This window comes from Bombina bombina, chromosome 5, assembly GCF_027579735.1.
Source record: "Bombina bombina isolate aBomBom1 chromosome 5, aBomBom1.pri, whole genome shotgun sequence".
Classification (NCBI taxonomy): domain Eukaryota; kingdom Metazoa; phylum Chordata; class Amphibia; order Anura; family Bombinatoridae; genus Bombina; species Bombina bombina.
The window spans coordinates 601,601,579-601,620,739 of record NC_069503.1 but is presented as its reverse complement, the minus strand read 5'-3'; the positions used below and the strand labels follow the sequence as shown (position 1 = coordinate 601,620,739).

At 38.9% G+C, this 19,161-nt stretch overlaps 1 protein-coding gene across 4 annotated transcripts in view; it reads left to right on the top strand.

Annotated features, from left to right (window-relative positions):
- LARS2 (leucyl-tRNA synthetase 2, mitochondrial) overlaps positions 1 to 19,161 on the top strand; it is a 515,565-nt gene that overhangs the window by 21,147 nt on the left and 475,257 nt on the right. For all 4 annotated transcript variants that reach the window (XR_008402566.1, XM_053714561.1, XM_053714560.1 and 1 more), the window contains one exon: positions 16,197 to 16,325. Coding sequence is in view for 3 of the 4 variants with exons in the window: in XM_053714561.1 (XP_053570536.1) it covers positions 16,197 to 16,325 (129 nt within the window). In the remaining variant the exon portion in view is untranslated. The remainder of the gene's footprint in view (positions 1 to 16,196; positions 16,326 to 19,161) is intronic.

Here is a 19,161-nt window from a genome sequence, read left to right as displayed (position 1 = left end):
AAGAAATGTTTTGGGTTGGACAACCCTTTTGGGTATGACTAATATGACACTGGCAAGTCATTCTTTGTGAAAGCACAAGAGGACTAAATGAGGCTTCACCTTAAAGGGCACCACCCCATAGAAAAAGCTTATATTACTCTGAGCAATTCTTTTTCCTTGTTTTTCTAACATGTCTGCAATGTGTGTACATTTTTAGAAAATCACATTGCAATATCTAGATTGTGGGGCAGTATTTTCAGAATGTTTAGCCATAATATTTTCGCCACATATATAATCTGTAGTCAGTTAACAAATGTCAGACATTTTACCCAGTAAAAAATACATTATTTTAGTCTTTAACCTTGGATTATCACCAAATGGCAATAGGCCATTTATACCCGGCTCTAAGTTGATTGCATACCATGGTTTTAGTGCTGCAAAATCTTCCCATGTTTCAGACATGAACATCTTTGTAAGTGGGACATAATAAAATACACCATGGCCCCCTCAATCATAGTTTGGAAAAGCCATATCTACACTTTAACGCAACTTTCTATTGAAAAGTATTTTGGAGCTCTGTAGCCCAAATATACTTTTGTAAGCCACATTTTTACATATACTGGAAAGTTTCTTACAAAAGTGTACTGGGGCTGTAGAAGGTCAGCATACACTCTAAATGCCCTTTAATAAAATGTACTGAAATTTACTTTTACAAAGAAGCATCTAGTACAACAATTTTGCAAGTTTACTATTTTTAATAGAATTAAAGGGACAGTCAACACCAGCATTTTTGTTGTTTAAAAAGATAGATAATCCCTTTATTACCCATTCTCCAGTTTTGCATAACCAACACAGTTATAATTATACACTTTTTTTACCGCAGTGATTACTTTGTATCTGAGCCTCTGCAAACTGCCCCTTATTTCAGTTCTTTTGACAGACTTGCATCTGTAATGCTCATGGGATAGTTCCCTAACAGACCCAACTTGGCCAGTAGTCTTCTTTTCCCTGCATCATGTGGAAGGATATGGAAATATCCTAGAACAAAGTGAGTTTAAGAAATGAGGTAAGCAGTACTCACAGTAGACAGGGTAGTCGTTCACGGCAATAAGGTTAAGGCAGAGAATGGTCAGAGACAGGCAGAGTTCTACAACAGAAAGGCAATCCAACAGTTTAGCAGTTCAGGGGTAAACCAGAAGAATGGTCAGGAACAGGCAGAGTTCAGTAACAATAAGGCAATCCAGCAATTCAGGGGTTAAACAGCATTGTGGTCAGACAGGCAGAGTTCAGTAACAATAAGGCAATCCAGCAATTCAGGGGTTAAACAGCAGAGTGGTCAGACGGGCAGAGTTCAGTAACAATAAGGCAACCCAGCAATTCAGGGGTTAAACAGCAGAGTGGTCAGACAGGCAGAGTTCAGTAACAATAAGGCAATCCAGCAATAAGTAACACCCAGGAGCACACACAGTAAGTCCTATACTAGGGCAGTGTATGTAAGCTATGCAGGTATTTACATAGGCGCCGAATCGCGCCAAGGAGGACTTTAAAAGATCCAACTGGCTTGAGAGGGGAATAGACGTGCAGCGATGACGTAATTGCCGCACGCTCACAGCAACCACCGCGTCTCTGGCAACAGCCAGAGCGGCGCAACGGGGAGCTGCTTGACATAGCCCCTCACTTAAGGGTTCCCTCCGGGAGCCAGAGTCGGCTTCGAAGGGTGAGCAGCATGGAACTTGGAGACCAAAGATGGAGCAGGCACATTAAGGGCAGGGACCCAGGAACGCCTAGCCACAGAGTATCCCTTCCAGTATATGAGGTATTGGAGCTGCCTGCACCTGATTCTGGAAACCAGGATTTTGGCAACCTCATACTCTGGTTCGCCATGAATCAGGAGTGGAGGAGGAGGATGTCTGAGTCTAGTTGACCTATTTGTGATGTAGGGTTTGAGCAAAGAGATGTGAAAGACTGGGTGAATGTGCAAGGTCTTAGGCAAGGCCACTCTGTAGGCAACAGTAGAAATTGTATCTCAAGATGGTTGAGTGTAACAGACATGATCATCTGCAACAAAGGCACGAATATTAGCTCAATGATGATCGGCAAATCTCTTGTATCTGGAGTTGGTTGAGTGTAACTGAGAGCATATTCGTTGCCAATGGGTAGTGAGGTCAGTGAAGCAACGTTCTGCAGCAGGGACTTCTGCAGATTGAGCAGAAAGAGGAAAAACACGAGGTTGATAACCAGCTGCGGCCTGGAAAGGAGAGCTTCGTAGAGAAGAATGCCAATGAATGTTCTTTGCCAGTTCAGCTAGGGGTAACAACCCAGACCAACTAGTATGCTGTGAATTCACATATGCTCTGAGATTAGCTTTAAGATCCTGATTGGTTCTCTCCGTCTGCCCGTTACTCTGGGGGTGATAACCAGAGGACAAAGAAACTGTGGTTCCAAGCAATTTGCAAAAGCTTCTCCAAACGGTAGAAATAAATTGAGGTCCTCTGTCAGAGACGATATTTTCGGGTACACCATGGAGTCGTACTACGTGTAACAGAAAAAGAGTGGACAATTCTTGGGCTGTAGGTAACTTAGGTAAAGGTACAAAATGAGCAAGTTTGGAGAATTGATCCACCAAAACCCAGATAACTGTATGATGGTCAGAAGGAGGGAGGTCCACAACAAAATCCATGGCTATGTGTATCCACGGTTGTTTAGGTATGGACAATGGTTAAAGTGGGCCATGAGGTAGGGAACGGGGAGTCTTATTAACAGCACAAGTCTGACAAGCCTTGACCTAATCCTGAGAGTCCGACTTCATGGTAGGCCACCACACGTGTTGGCAAAGGAGTTTAAAGGTTCTTGACAAACCAGGATGACCTGACAGCTTGCTGTCATGTGCCCAGGATAGCACAGGAGAGCGAAGGTTTGGAGGAACATACAGGATCTCAGGAGCCACAGGGGCTTCAGAAGGTTTTCTTGACTGGGCACATTGCAGTTTTTGAAGAAGAGAGGTGTTGAGCTGAGCAACCACACAGAATGGAGTTATGATGTGTTCGATAGGAGTTTCTGAAGAGTCATTAGACTGAGGTAACAGGCGGGAAAGGGCATCAGCCTTTTTATTCTTGGTCCCAGGAAGGTAAGAGACTATAAAGTTAAATCGGTAAAATAATAAAGCCCACGTGGCCTGTTGAGGATTGGGTCGATAAGCAGTCTCTAGGTAAGTCAGGTTCTTGTGATCTATGAGAATCTGAATGGGGTTGGCCGTACCCTCTAGCGAATGGCGCCATTCAGTCAGGGCCATATTAATGGCTAAGCGTTCATGATTACCCACATCGTAATTACTCTCTGCAGGAGTAAACCGTTTGGAAAAAAAGACTACAGGGTGCAACTTGGAGGTTAAAGGGTCCCTATGGGTTAAGACTGCACCAGCTCCTATCTCGGAGGCATCAACCTCTAGAGTGAACTGAGGATCAGGATGGCGGAGCACAGTAGCAGAACAAAAGACCTTTTTCAGATGAGAGAAAGCATCCACGGCTACAGGAGGCCAATTCTTGCAGTCTCTGTTTCGTTTAGTCAGCTCAGTGAGTGGAGCAACGATTTGGGAGAAGTTCTTTATAAACTTGTGATAATAGTTGGAAAACCCCAAGAATCTCTGTAGTTCCTTTAATGAGGTGGGTTGTGGCCATTCCAGAACTGCGGTTAGCTTTGTAGGATCCATGGCAAAATCCTTTTTTGAGATAACATAGCCAAGGAACTGGATCTGAACTTGATTTATCTAGCTTGGCTACCAGAGAATTGTTTCTGAGGCGAAGAAGTATCTGTTTTACATGCTCATGATGCTCCTCAAGGGTGGAGGAGAATATGAAAATGTCATCCAAATAGACAATGACAGTGCGATTAAGGAGGTCACGCAAGACATCATTGACGAATGTTTGGAAGACAGCAGGGGCATTGCACAACCCAAAAGGCATTACAAGGTATTCGTAATGCCCTGATCTTGTGTTGAAGGCAGTCTTCCACTCATGTCCCGGGAAGATACGAATTAGATTGTACGCCCCACGTAGATCCAACTTTGTAAAGTAGCAAGCATTTTGGAGTAAATCATATAATTCAGTGATTAAAGGAATAGGATAAAGATTTTTTTATTGTAATGTAATGTTGTTTAGAGCTCTGTAGTCGATACAGGGTCTGAGACCACCATCCTTTTTACTGACAAAAAATAAGCCAGCACCGGCAGGAGAGGAGGAAGGGTGAATAAAGCCTTTAGCTAGGTTTTCTTGGATATATTCCTCCATGGCCTTGGTTTCAGCTTTGTAGAGTGGATACGACCTCCCTTTAGGAAGTGGGGCTCCAGGAAAGAGGTCAATTTTGCAGTCGTAAGGACGGTGAGGTGGCAGCACATCAGCTGCTTTCTTTTCAAAGATATCCGTAAATTCTGCATATACTGAGGGAAGATTAGAAAGGGTCAGAAGGCTGACTATAGGGATATGATGCAGCTGAGTAACCTTAGCCAGGCAGAATTAAAAACAGGATTTACCCCAGGAGGCCAACTGTCCCTCAGTCCAGTCGAATTGAGGATTGTGTTTACGTAGCCAAGGAAGATCAAGGATAACTGGTTGTGCTGGAGAATGAATGACATTGAACTGCAATTGTTCGGTATGTTGGACTTCCACAGTCATGGTTAGGGGTGCTGATTCGAAATGGATTAAACCTGATCCAAAGGGAGTTCCATCCAGAGTGATTATTTTAAGACATTGTTTTTTCTGAAGAAGAGGCAACCCTGCGTGAATCATGAAACGGTGATCTAGGAAATTTCCAGTTGCCCCTGAATCAATAAAGGCTTGAGCGTGGACAGAATTCTGAAGAAAGGTAAGGGTAACATGTACCAGGATCCGAGAAGAGTAAGGGGAATTAGTAGTGGCCAGGCTTAGAGCTACCCCACTTTTATCCTCTAAGCGTTGGCTTTTCCCGACAGTATATCACAATTCTTGAGTTGGTGTGAATTAGAACCACTATAGAAATACAGTCTTAATCTCCATGGGATCCATGGGATCTTCTTCAGAAATAAATGGAGGTGCTGAATGGGGTAGAGGATAGCCTAGAGACTGGATGGGTAGCAGAACGAGAGGGAAGGATTCTGCGAGTTCTTTCTCAGCTTGTCTCTGCTGAAAGCGAGAATCCAGACTGATGCAAAGTGTTATGAATTCATCCAGGGAAGATGGAACATCACGATAAGTGAGCTCATCCTTGATGCGCTCATGCAGACCTCTCCTGAATGCCGCTTTGAGAGCATTGCCATCCCAACTGGTCTCATGTGCCAAGGTGCGAAACGTGATGGCGTATTGTGCCACAGATCTATTGCTCTGGCGGAGATCCAAGAGAGAGTATTCTGCAGCAGCAGTGCAGCCAGAGGTCCCAAATACGGAAGATAATGCAGAAATTAAGGTATCTGCATCGTTCAGGAGCTGAGTACTCTGTTCCAAAAGGGGAGAGACCCAGACTAGAGCCTTGTCTTTCAACAAGGAAAAGATAAATGTGACCTTTGATGAGACTGGAAGGTGTGAGGGTCATTGTTGAAGTGCAGCCTGCATTGGTTGAGAAAACCCCTACAGTTGGTAGTACCATCATACTTGTCAGGCAATGGTATCCGGGGTATACTACCATAAACAGGGGGGGAGGTTGCAGCACTAGCAGCAGGGGACCGGCAGTGTGGGAACAGGAGCAGCAGTTTTTCTCTGCAACCAGTGAGGAGAGCATAGCGGTTATATCTAGTTTAGAATCCACATCCTGCAAGTGTATGGCATGGGTTCCCAGGTGTAATATCTCTTTAAGAGGTGTACTTTGAATCTCCACCCCTCTACTTGGATTTCTACAAAGCTGTGCACCTGTTACTATTTGGTGCTTGAATATCTCACAAGCTGCAGTAGTAACTCAGTGTTTCTATTGTCCTGCATTGTTCCTGTACAGATTTTCTCCTGTGAGGAATTCTACTTTACATATCATCAGGAGGATTACGTCTACCTTATTCTACTTATTGGCATCTTGTCATCTAACAGCAAGTATTAATGCCCAGTGTTTCTCTCATTGAACTGTTTGCTTAAATCTGCCTGTCAGTTCATTCAGCAGTCTATCTGACCTCTCCTATCTCAGCCTCCTATGAAGTTTAGTAAAATTGCAATCTCTGCTCCACATCATTTCTCTCTATAAACTGCCTGCTGTTCAGTAAGAGGACAAGCATTAACAGTAACAAACAGATCCTGTTAGTCAGAGGTGAGCCTTCCCTAAAGAACTGTTCATTGTATGCTGCATTATCAGTTTGTGTCCAGCTTACCAACTCAGCTCCTGAGCCTCTGTCACACCCTCTTATAATATGCTGCTTCTCTCCTAGGAGTTGTATATTCAGCTTTACCAAATAAAGCAAATGCAGGGAGTGTATAAACTGGATATCAGTTCTTGTTTGCTTCCACTCTCAGCATACATATATATCTGCAAAGTATTTACCAGTTATTTCACAAAGACTTAATACAAGTACTTTAATATTAAGTTACTGCAACCTCTCTAACAACTTGCAAAAAGTCATTCTGTAATTTTGGTCTTTTATATAAACTGCTAGTGGTTGTAACAGAATATTGAAGCCAAAAATGGGACCCAACAGAACTGGTAAATCACATTGTCAACTTATCTCATCGTGTTGATTTGTTAACACAAGGTTTGTGTAATCTGCAGACTGAGAATCACATTTTAAAAGACAGTAACCTCACATTTGCAACTTCCTAATACACCTGAACCCTGTGTAAGTCTACCTGAAAAATTCTATGGGGACCGACATCAACTCAGGAATTTAAAAATGCATGCATGTTACTCTTCACGTTAAAACCCAAAAACTGATCAATTAATTCATTTAAGGAGACAGTAACTTCACATTTGCAACTTCCTAATACACCTGAACCCTGTGTAAGTCCACCTGAAAAATTATATGGGGACCGACATCAATTAATTCATTTACAGAGACAGTAACTTCACATTAGCAACTTCCTAATACACCCTGTGTAAGTCTACCTGAAAAATTCTATGGGGACCGACATCAACTCAGGAATTTAAAAATGCATGCATGTTACTCTTCACATTAAAACCCAAAAACTGATAAAATTAAAGTCTGTACAGTTATTTCTTATTTAAGAAGAGAACCACGTATATGGGCAAATAACTTCTTTGAGACCTCAGATCAGATATAAAATTCTCTAGATTCTTTTTTCAAGGCTATGAGTCTTTTTTATGAAGATCCTGATAAGCAAATTACAGCAGAGACCGCTTTAAGAGCACTCAAACAAGGGAAAAGACCAGTGGAAGATTTAATTGTAAAAGATGGGCACCTGACTCGCAATAGAATAATCTCTGTCTAAGGAATCAGTTCCGCCTAGGACTCTCAGAAACACTAAAAGATGAATTATCTAGACCAGATTTGCCAGCAACCCTTGAAGAGTTAATGAAATTATCTATAAAAATTGACAGACGTATAGGAGAGCGACAGGCAGAAAGATCTCACCTGGCCTTATATGAAAAAAAGGCATCTCTACAACCTGCCAGTGATCCAGTCAGGTCTTACACTGAACCAATTGAAATTGGAGTTCTTAAAGGACCTTTGTCTTCTGAAGAGAAAAATAGACGTAGAAAATTAAACTTATGTTTATATTGTGCAAGCAAGGAACATGATGTTAATCAATATCCTACATTAAATAAAAAAAAACCTGGTAAGACTCTTAACCCATCAATTTGTTCACCTATAAAAAATGAATTCTTCACTTACTTTACTGTACTCTCCCCTTATAAGTACAGTGGGACCAAAATCACTTAACACTTGATGAGTGACTCCGGTGCATGTAGTTCTTTTATTGATGTTAACCTTTTACACAAAAGTAAAATACCCTGAACATGTTATGGGTTATTTGAGTACACAGTAATGCCATTTGGCTTATGCAATGCTCTGCAACATTTCAGCATTTTATTAACAATGTTTTCAGAGACCTGTTGCATGTTTGCGTCATTGTTTACCTGGATGATATACTCATTTATTCCTCTAATCCAGAAGACCACTACAAGCATGTCCGCTGGGTTTTGTCCCGTTTACGCACTCATCAACTCTATGCCAAATTAAAGAAGTGCTTCTTTGACACACAAAGTATTTCTTTCCTTGGCTACCACATCTCACCAAAAGGAATACAAATGGAAGATAAAGAAATTGAAACTGTCTTACATTGGCCTGTGCCGACTTCCAGGAAAGAATTACAACAATTTATTGGGTTCGCCAACTATTAAAGAAAATGTATTAAAAAAAAATTCTACAATTGCTAAACCTCTCACACTCCTCACTGGAGCCTCTGCCAAGATCATTTGGTCATCTGACGCACAGAATGCTTTTGAAACATTAAAGAGTAGAGTTACTTCTCCTTCCATTTTACAGTTACCTGATTCCACTCAACAATATATCCTTGAAGTGGATGCATCCGAATACGCTATTGGAGCTATGTTGTCACAACAACATTCGCTTTATCAGCCCATACATCAGTAGCATTTCATTCAAGTGTTTTGACCCCAGCTGAGATCAATTACCCAGTCGGCGAAAAGGAACTTCTAGCCATTAAGGTGGTTTTTACCTATCATAATATATACCGACGTCAAAAATCTAGAATACTTAAAGTCAAATAAAACACTATCTTCTAGACAGGTTCATTGGAGTCTCTACTTTGAGAGATTTGATTATGTCATTACATACAGACCAAGTAAAAAAAAAAAAAAGAAGCAGATTCACTCTCAAGACAATTTGTAGATGAAAATAAAGAACTTACGAAAAGTTCAATCTTCCCCACCTCTCGAATAATTGGTCACATCAACTCCTTTTGGATTTACAGGATTCACTTAAAGAAGATACCACTATTTCCCATTCACAGGTAGACACAGGTAGGCGAGGATAACCTCTACTTCCAGGCTGGGAAATTATACATTCCTCCACAGCTCAGAGAAAAGATTCTTATCATTACACATGAATCAGTCTTATCAGGGCATCCAGGGGTTTTCAAGACCATTGGGGTAATGAAGAGACACTATTCGTGGCCAGGAATGGATCGATTTATTACTGATTATGTAACCTCATGTCGCATATGTGCACAATCTAAATCAGAAAGGCAACATCCTTATGGTTTATTGACATCTTTACCAATTTCTTCAAAACCATGGCAATCTATAGCCATTGATTTCATTTTTGAACTTCTTCCATCAAACCAACACAACACCATCATGGTAGTTGTGGATCAATGGATCAATTAGCAAAAATGGCTCACTTCATACCATTAACTCAGTTACCCTCTGCCAGCAAAAAGTCTTCTTGAACAATATTGTGAAATTACATGGACTCCCTAGTTCTATCATCTCTGATAGAGGGTCACAGTTTACTTCCAAATTTTGGGCAGAACTCTGCAAAAAACGTAAAATTCAACGCAAGTTGACCAGCGCTTACCACCCTCAATCTAATGGACAGACCGAAAGGACTAACTAGTGGTTAGAACAATATTTGAGGTGTTACTCAAACCATTTACAAGACAATTGGTACGATTTCTTACCTACGACTGAATTTGCTTTCAATAATACTTTTAACTCCACCACAAAACAGTCCCCTTCCTTTTCCAATTATGGTTTCCATTCTCTAATACACTTTGATACCAAATATATCTCACCACGACCGGCTGTTAATTCAACCATTGAATTCAAGATAACCTCAAACAGGCTCAAATCAGACAAAAGCATTACTACGACCAGCATAAACGTATACCTCAACCTTACAAGATTGGTGACAAGGTTTGGTTATCTACTAAAAATCTAAAACTACCTACACCTTCCAAGAAATTTAGCAGTTTATTTATTGGACCTTTTTCTATTGTGAAAGTTATCAACAACAATACAGTGAAGCTACAACTACCCCTAACATACCGTATACACCCTACATTCCATGTCTCATTGCTGAAACCATTTAAGCCTTCTACAACACCATCTACACCTTGTAAATGGAGATGAGGAATATGAGGTTGAGAAGATTTTGGATTCCAGATTATACCGAGGTTAACTCAAATATTTAATTTGTTGGAAGGGATATGGAAATGAAGAGGATTCATGGGTGTCTTCCACTTCTGTGAAAGCACCCGTTTTGGTCTCAAAATTCCATTGACTTTATCCTGGAAAAAAACCACTGTGACATCCTTGCAGTGGATGTTCTTTTTTGGGGGGTCCTGTAATATCTCTTTAAGAGGTGTACTTTCAATCTCCACCCCTCTACTTGGATTTCTACAAAGCTGTGCACCTGTTACTATTTGGTGCTTGAATATCTCACAAGCTGCAGTAGTATTTCAGTGTTTCTATTGTCCTGCATTGTTCCTGTACAGATTTTCTTCTGTGAGGAATTCTACTTTACATATCATCAGGAGGATTACTTCTACCTTATTCTACTTATTGGCATCATGTCATCTAACAGCAAGTATTAATGCCCAGTGTTTCTCTCATTGAACTGTTTGCTTAAATCTGCCTGTCATTTCATTCAGCAGTCTATCTGACCTCTCCTATCTCAGCCTCATATGAAGTTTATTAAAATTGCAATCTCTTCTCCACATCATTTCTCTCTATAAACTGCCTGCTGTTCAGTAAGAGGACAAGCATTAACAGTAACAAACAGATCCTGTTATTCAGAGGTGAGACTTCCCTAAAGAACTGTTCATTGTATGCTGCATTATCAGTTTGATTCCAGCTTACCAACTCAGCTCCTGAGCCTCTGTCACACCCTCTTATAATATGCTGCTTCTCTCCTAGGAACTGTATATTCATCTTTACCAAATAAAGCAAATGCAGGGAGTGTATAAACTGGATATCAGTTCTTGTTTGCTTCCACTCTCAGCATACACATATATACCTGCAAAGTATTTACCAGTTATTTCACAGAGACTTAATACAAGTACTTTAATATTAAGTTAATGCAACCTCTCTAAAAACTTTCAAAAAAGCCATTCTGTAATTGTGGTCTTTTATATAAACTGCTACTGGTTGTGACACCAGGGTCCGTCCCTGAAGAGAGACTGCTCTTGCTATCTCATTTGGTTCCATGGCCCAAGTATAATGTAATGCTCGTGGGATATTTCCCTATCAGACCCAACTTGGCCAGTAGTCTTCTTTTCCCTGCGTCAAGTGGAAAGATATGGAAATATTCCAGAACAAAGTGAGTTTAAGAAATGAGGTAAGCAGTACTCACAGTAGACAGGGTAGTCCTTCATGACAATAAGGTTAAGGCAGAGAATGGTCAGAGACAGGCAGAGTTTGGCAACAGAAAGGCAATCCAGCAGTTTAGCAATTCAGGGGTAAACCAGAAGATTGGTCAGTAACAGGCAGAGGTCAGCAACAAAAAGTAATCCAGAAGTTTAGCAGTTCAGGGGTAAATAAGTAGTTCAGTAACAATAAGGCAATCCAGCAATTCAGGGGTTAAACAGCATAGTGGTCAGACAGGCAGAGTTCAGTAACAATAAGGCAATTCAGCAATTCAGGGGTTAAACAGCAGAGTGGTCAGACAGGCAGAGTTCAGTAACAATAAGGCAATCCAGCAATTCAGGGGTTAAACAGCAGAGTGGTCAGACAGGCAGAGTTCAGTAACAATAAGGCAATTCAGCAATAAGTAACACCCAGGAGCACACACAGTAAGTCCTATACTTGGGAAGTTTATGTAAACTATGCAGGTACTTACATAGGCTCCGATTCACGCCAAGGAGGACATCAAAGGATCCAACCGGCTTGAGAGGGGAATAGATGTGCGTCAATGACATCATCGCCGCACGCTCACAGCAACCGCCGCGTCCCTGGCAACAGCCAGAGTGGCGCAACGCCGAGTGGTGTGACAGCAGCTTAGCCAATCAGTGCTAACTCCTAGCTAACTCCACGTGCGTAAGCTCAATGTTATCTATATGACACACATGAACTAACAACTTCTAGTGGTGAAAAACTGTCAAAATGCATTTAGATAAGAGGCAGCCTTCAAAGTCTAAGAAATTAGCATATGAGCCTACCTAGGTTTAGCTTTCAACTCAGAATACCAAGCAAAATTGGTGATAAAAGTAAATTGGAAAGTTGTTTAAAATGACATGCCCTATCTGAATCATGGAAGTTTATTTTGGACTTGACTGTCCCTTTAAGTGTAATATTGCACTTAACTCTATCAGTTTAATATAATGCTTTTGTTCGTTCCCAGGTTGAGCGCTTCTTTCTTTTTATTTATGCAAATTATGACACTTAGGGAAGTCTCCCTAAGTGTGATGCGGGAATCCAGACGTGGACCCGTTGCTCAGTATGCCTAGAGGGTTATGGCTGCACCTCACTGACGAGGCCCACAATAGGCCGTAACGTACGTCTGGGGTTTTGCTGTTTCTCTCATTCAGAGAGGGATTGCCTGGTATTTCAGGGCTGGACTGTACTGTTAAGTCAGGATCAGGCTGATGTGCATCAGGAAAGTTCTTCTCTGTGAATGGCACATGTTGAGCAAAAAGAGGCTGCTTCTTGGGTGGTAACTAGCCATAGAACAAGTTATTATGTTATTGTTTGTTCCCAGGTTGAGTGCTTCTCTCTTTTTATTTATGCAAATTATGACACTTAGGGAAGTCTCCCTAAGTGTGATGCGGGAATACAGACGTGGACCCGTTGCTCAGTGTGCCTAGAGGGATATTGCTGCACCTCACTGACGAGGCCTACAATAGGCCAAAACGTACGTCTGGGGTTTTGCTGTTTCTCTCGTTCAGAGAGGGATTGCCTGGTATTTTGGGGCTGGACTGTACTGTTAAAGGGACACTGAACCCAAATTTTTTCTTTTGTGATTCAGATAGAGCATGCAATTTTTAAGCAACTTTCTAATTTACTCCTATTATCAAATTTTCTTCATTCTCTTGGTATGTTTATTTGAAAAGCAAGAATGTAAGTTTAGATGCCGGCCCATTTGTGGTGAACAACCTGGGTTGTCCTTGCTGATTGGACAGCACCAATAAACAAGTGCTGTCCATGGTCCTAAACCAAAAACTTGCTGGCTCCTTAGCTTAGATGCCTTCTTTTTCAAATAAAGATAGCAAGATAACAAAGAAAAATTGATAATAGGAGTAAATTATAAAGTTGCTTAAAATTGCATGCTCTATCTGAATCACAAAATAAAAAATTTGGGTTTAGTGTCCCTTTAAGTCAGGATCAGACTGATGTGCTTCAGGAAAGTTATTCTCTGTGAAAGGCGCATGTTGAGTAAAAAGAGGCTGCTTCTTGGGTGGTAATTAGCCATAGAGCAAGCTATTATGCTATTGTTCGTTCCCAGGTTGAGTGCTTCTCTCTTTTTATTTATACGTCTAAATATGTATGTGTATATATATATATATATATATATATATATATTTTTTTATATATGTGTACAAATGTATTTATATATGTATTTACAGATATATACACATATAAACTCATATGTACTCATATAAAGACATAGATACAAGTGCATTGGAGCCCTTTGCAGTTAAGTAGATGAAAATATGTAAAAGCATATTTATGCATTATTCATTTTAATAAAGCGTGTATTTACTGTAAATATTTGACATTCCAATGTTCTGCATGTAGCAGACTATGTTCAATTTATTTATAAAAAGATATTCCTATATATATCTTTATATATCTATACCTACAGTATATATAATTATATATATCTATATGTATAAATATATTTTTGTGTCATGTGAAGAACATTGGAATGTGAAATATTAATTTTTTCATGTTGGGTTAGCGCACTTGAGAATATGTGATAGGGTGTTTGTTTTTTTTTGCTCCATCGACTTTTATGGGGAATACATTATTGCACGACTTTCTAAGTTCGGCTTTTTACGCACATTGGGTTAGTGCTAGTGCAACAGTTTACTTTTAACTTGTAATATGAGCGCTACCCAACGCACACAAAAAGCTTACTTCTAGCGGACTTAGCGCAGGAGCGTTAAATACCACTTCACTTGTAATCTGACCCTTAATGTGTTCCCAGTAATCCAATTATACCTACTGAAGTGTAATAATTTGTATTTTGCTCTTTTACCGTTATTGTGTCTTTTGAAATTGTTGTTTTTGCATGTTGAAACAGCTACATGTGCTGACAATTTCAGTACTCCAGTAAAGGGTTCTGAAACTATATAAAAAAAAAATCCAGCAGAAGAAATCACTCTCCCAGTGAATGGAGAGATATACTAAAATGTTAATTTCATTGTTATCTCTAAAAGAGATAAGTAAGCCTTTGTGTTTATATTAAGTTATAAGATAATTATCTCTTATAACTTAACTCAGCCTATTTAAATGAATGTTAAAAACTAAATACACTTCATGCACCTCCCTTTAATTATGAGTGCTACCATTTGGGAACCTAGGTTTCACTACAGGTATCTGACGTTGAGTTGCTGCACATGTGCAAAGATGTCAACACTGGAAATCTAGATTTCAACATATCCATGTCAACCTATGTCTAGACGGAGGAAGGGAATAACCTCAATACTATGATTATAAAATGTATTTATTGCTTAATATGCCTTTAATGGGTTGTGGTTTCTGCAAAAACGAGTGTCTCATATACAAAATTAAACCTATAGGGGCCAAATTATCATTGTGCGAGCGGACATCATCGGATATAGCGGATCATGTCCGCTGCACATCGATTAATGCCGACGGCATACACTTTCTGCATTTATCATTGCACCAGCAGATTCGCGGCGGGGTGTCAATCAACCCGATCATATTCGATCGGGTTGATTTCTGGCGATGTCTGTCTGCCGCCTTAGAGCAGACGGACAGGTTATGGAGCAGCGGTCTTTAGATCGCTGCTTCATAACTTGTGTTTCCGGCGAGCCTGAAAGCTTGCCAGAAACACGGGGCATCAAGCTCCATACAGAGCTTGATAAATATGCCCCTAGGAGCTATTTCCTATACATTTTTATATTCTGTAACTGGCCTAAAAAGTCCTTGGAAACACATTGCGGGTAAACCAATTTTATAGTCCCTTTAAATCATGTTGCTCCTGAGCCTTCCTAGGTAGGATTTTTAACAAAGGTTACAAATAGAATGAAACAAATTAGATAATATGAGTAAACTAGAAAATTCTTTTAAATGGTATGCTTTATCTGAATCATGAACGTTTAATTTTGGCTTTACTGTCCTTATTATCATGTATTACAAACACAATATTCAAAGAGTAAAAATGCACATTATCATAACAAGAAATATTTAAACAAATGTTTAAAGTGAATGTAAATTTTGATGCTGAAGTGCCCGTTTTTTAAAAATACAATTAAAAACAGGGGCACTTTAACTCATCAAAATTTACATTTCACTTCTGTTGAGAAAAAAACCTCACCTTTTACTCTTCACAGCAGCTCCAGCTTCCTCCACCCATCGCAAAGCCTCTTCCTGGGTCTAAAATGAGGAATCCGGCTTCCTCCAATCACGGTGTTGAATCAGACACTGATTCCCCCGGGGGGGGGGGGGGGGGGGAAGCCGTGATTGGAGGATGACCTATCCATCATTTCTGACGTCAGAAATGGCTTGCAACGACCGGAGGAAGCTGGAGCTGCTGTGAAGATTAAAAGGTAAGTTTTTTTTCTCTCAACAGGAGTGAAATGTAAATTTTGATGAATTAAAGTGCCCCTGTTTTTAATCAAATTTTTAAAAACCGGGCACTTTAGCATCAAAATTGACATTCACTTTAAAGAAACATAACAGTTATGAAAACTTTAAATTTACATTTTCAGAAAATAGAGTTGTCTTGGTGTAAAATAATGTCACATGAATGCATCTTCAAAGCAGCACGCAGTGACAAAATATTATTTTTCCAATCTCTATGTTGTACAAGGTTAAATCATAACAATTTGCTATTGATTTTAGTCTTGGAAGTCAACTAATAATTACAGTGTGTTGTTCGGTACTTCAATGCATTTATATTTAACCTTTCGTAGTTTTAACACAATTGATCAGTTAACTTCTTCTTTTTATAGTACATGCACTTTTCTTACTGTGCTACAACAATTGTGATTGCAAAACTAGAATTTCTTGAACATAAAATCAATGCATGTGACTAACACGTATAGACACTTTCTTTTTTTTGGTTGTTATTAAAATTGAGTTGTTTTCTTTTTGCTTTGTAGCTCTCAAAACCAAAGTTCTATGTTCTGTCTATGTTTCCATATCCCTCCGGAAAACTTCACATGGGTCATGTTCGAGTCTACACCATAAGCGACACAGTAGCTAGATTTCAGAAGATGAGAGGCATGCAGGTAAGGAGAGACCAGTGTGCTTTAAAGGAAAATTAAATACATTTTTTATATTTATTCTCCTAGTATATATCAACATTTAAGAAAGGGACATGAAACTCAATTTCTTTCCCCAATTTGCTTCTATGATCAAATTTACTTTATTTTTGTGCTATCCATTGTTAAAGAGCATACTTAGGTAGGCTCAGGAGTGTGCACTTGTCTGGAGCAGTTTTGTGATCATGGGGTTATATCTGCTGCAGCCTTTTTGGCTCTTTTTCTGACTCAAAAGGCTATTTTTTTCCAGCATAATAGTGTTTTTTCGGCTAATTCACGCAGCCACGATTATGTTTTTGGCTCAGAATAAACACGGTTCTGAAAAGTTCCTGGCGATCATAATCCATTTTCAATATGCTTTTCAACAGCTTTTAGAGACCATATTGCCTTTCTAACTCAACACCTCAAGGAACTTGATAAAGCCCCAAAATGGCCTTTTGGACATCTTTGCTAGTATTCCAAGTCTATTTGGAATCATTCGATTATGTTGCACATGTGCAAGACACTATGAGATGACCCCAGGAGACATTTTAGAGATGTATTAGCATACATAGTATTAATTAATTACAGCTTTATCCATTGATATTGTATAGTCCATCTGCAGTGGACAGGACACACATTTACATATGTATCGGTTCATATGCATATATATGTATTGATTACGTGATATTCTGTACAGCTAAGTGTATTTGCAGGAAAAGTGAGATCGGGATCCCAAAAACTAGAAGGATGGGGAGCAATTGCTTTTTGTTAATGTTTGTTGCATTGTTGTCATTGTCACTATTAGTATAGGCGTCTTCATAACCGGGCTTTAAAATTGGATTGTGCAATCGTAAATTCAAAAGTGACCTATTGAAATCCAAATCTATCTTTATAACTGCTAAACAATCTGAATGCCATTTGTATGTAGGCATACTGGGTATACTGGGCATGTTTGCTCAGACACTATATTGTCACTTTTAATCATTTTAAAACTATTGTTTTTTTTTAATATTGACATTTATTGATTTTATAGCAGTGTTTTTAGCTTTGGCATTATCTACATCTGATATCATGAAGAAGTCCTTATATAGTTTAGATTCCAATTCACACATGTAAATTATATTGTTACAATTTACATGTATGGATTAGAATATGAGCTTACCTAGATGTAACTTTCTACAAAGAATACCAAGTGAACAAAGCAAATTTGATGATAAAAGTAAATTGGAAAGTTGTTTAAAATCGCATGCCCTATCTGAATCATGAAAATTTAAAGGAATAGTGTAGTCTAAATTAAACTTTCATGATTCAGATAGAGCATGCAATTTTAAGCAACTTTCAAATGTATTCCTATTATCAATTTTTCTTTGTTCTATTGGTACCTTTATTTGAAAAATCAGGAATGTAAGCATAGGAGCAGCCCATTTTTGGTTAAGCACCTGGGTAGCGTTTGCTGATTGGTGTCTAAATGTAGCTGCACATATATGCCTCTTGTGATTGTATAATAATAATTGTTCTCAACAAAAATGTTTAGAGACAAAAAGGTGTCCCAGGTGGGAAAAAAGTTTAAGAAGCTCTTGTCTAGTATGTATGTTTAAAAGCATTTGGGGCTAGAAGCACATTTTGTTAAACAAATATATATTGATGGATTTTCAGAGCTGTATAGTTAGTTTTTTTTGTTTTGTTATGGTAACCTCCCACACCTATATACTCTTTATTATTGTGTGTATTTTTTATTTGTTGGTGGAGATAAATATGTTACATGCAAAAATATATAAAAAGATGGTCCTTGCCTCAGTTGTGCAATATATTATTTTTTGTTCATACCAAAATTTTAATTATGTTCAGTGGGGATTAATTGGAGACTTTACTGCAGAATCTTAATCTGCTTTTACAAGTGGGATTTAGCAAAATAGTAATAGCTTCATTTTGTTATTCTTGCTAAGAGCCATAAAAAAAATAAAAAAAAGCATTGCTGCATTACATTAGCTAAGCTGGTACATTCAAGGGAATAACTAGGTAGATTTGTCATTCTTTTGTTTTATGTGAAGCTTAAAAAACCCAACATTCAGTGTTTTTTTTATATGCTTTTCCATTATATAGTATGCAAAATTTTCTTAAACACCCCTTGTTTTTGTGTAAATTGTTACTTGTACCACACTCTGAAGGAGGCAAATTCTGTAACCTGCAAATTAAAAAGTCTGTTTAGACAATTTGCAGAAATGTAAAACACTAGGTTATAGATTTAGCATTTTATGTGTTAATTTGTATAAAAGGACATTAAACACCTTGTAATATTTTATAAAAAAAATGATTTTTTTTCATTCTTTATATTGCACCTTTGTCGTGTAATTTTGCTCTCAAAACTGTGTTTTTTGTAATACCCTGAACGTGAAATGCATCCTGCTGACTCCTCAAGGCTAACTCTGCTTCATATGTTTCCCTAATTGGCAAAACAATGCACTGTAAACTAGTATAATGACCATGAATAGCCATGTTCTCTGCAGACTCGAGACCGAATTGGCTCTTCTAAATAAGGAGAATGGAGGGTGGAGTTCGGCCTAGTTGGAAAAAGAAATGCAGCAACCTAGGTAGTTAATACTTTGTTATAAAAATGTTAGACCTTGCTTGTATGTTATTTCTAAATCAAGGCAACAGAAATGTCTTGTAATAACAAAGTGTTTACTGTCCCTTTAATATCCCTAAGAGTGCTAGGTTTATTAATACACTGTTGCTGTACAACAAAGAAGATGGTAACAAAGAAGAAGATTGTTTTTTACAGATACACCGTTACGGGATAAACATATTGACACCTTTACAA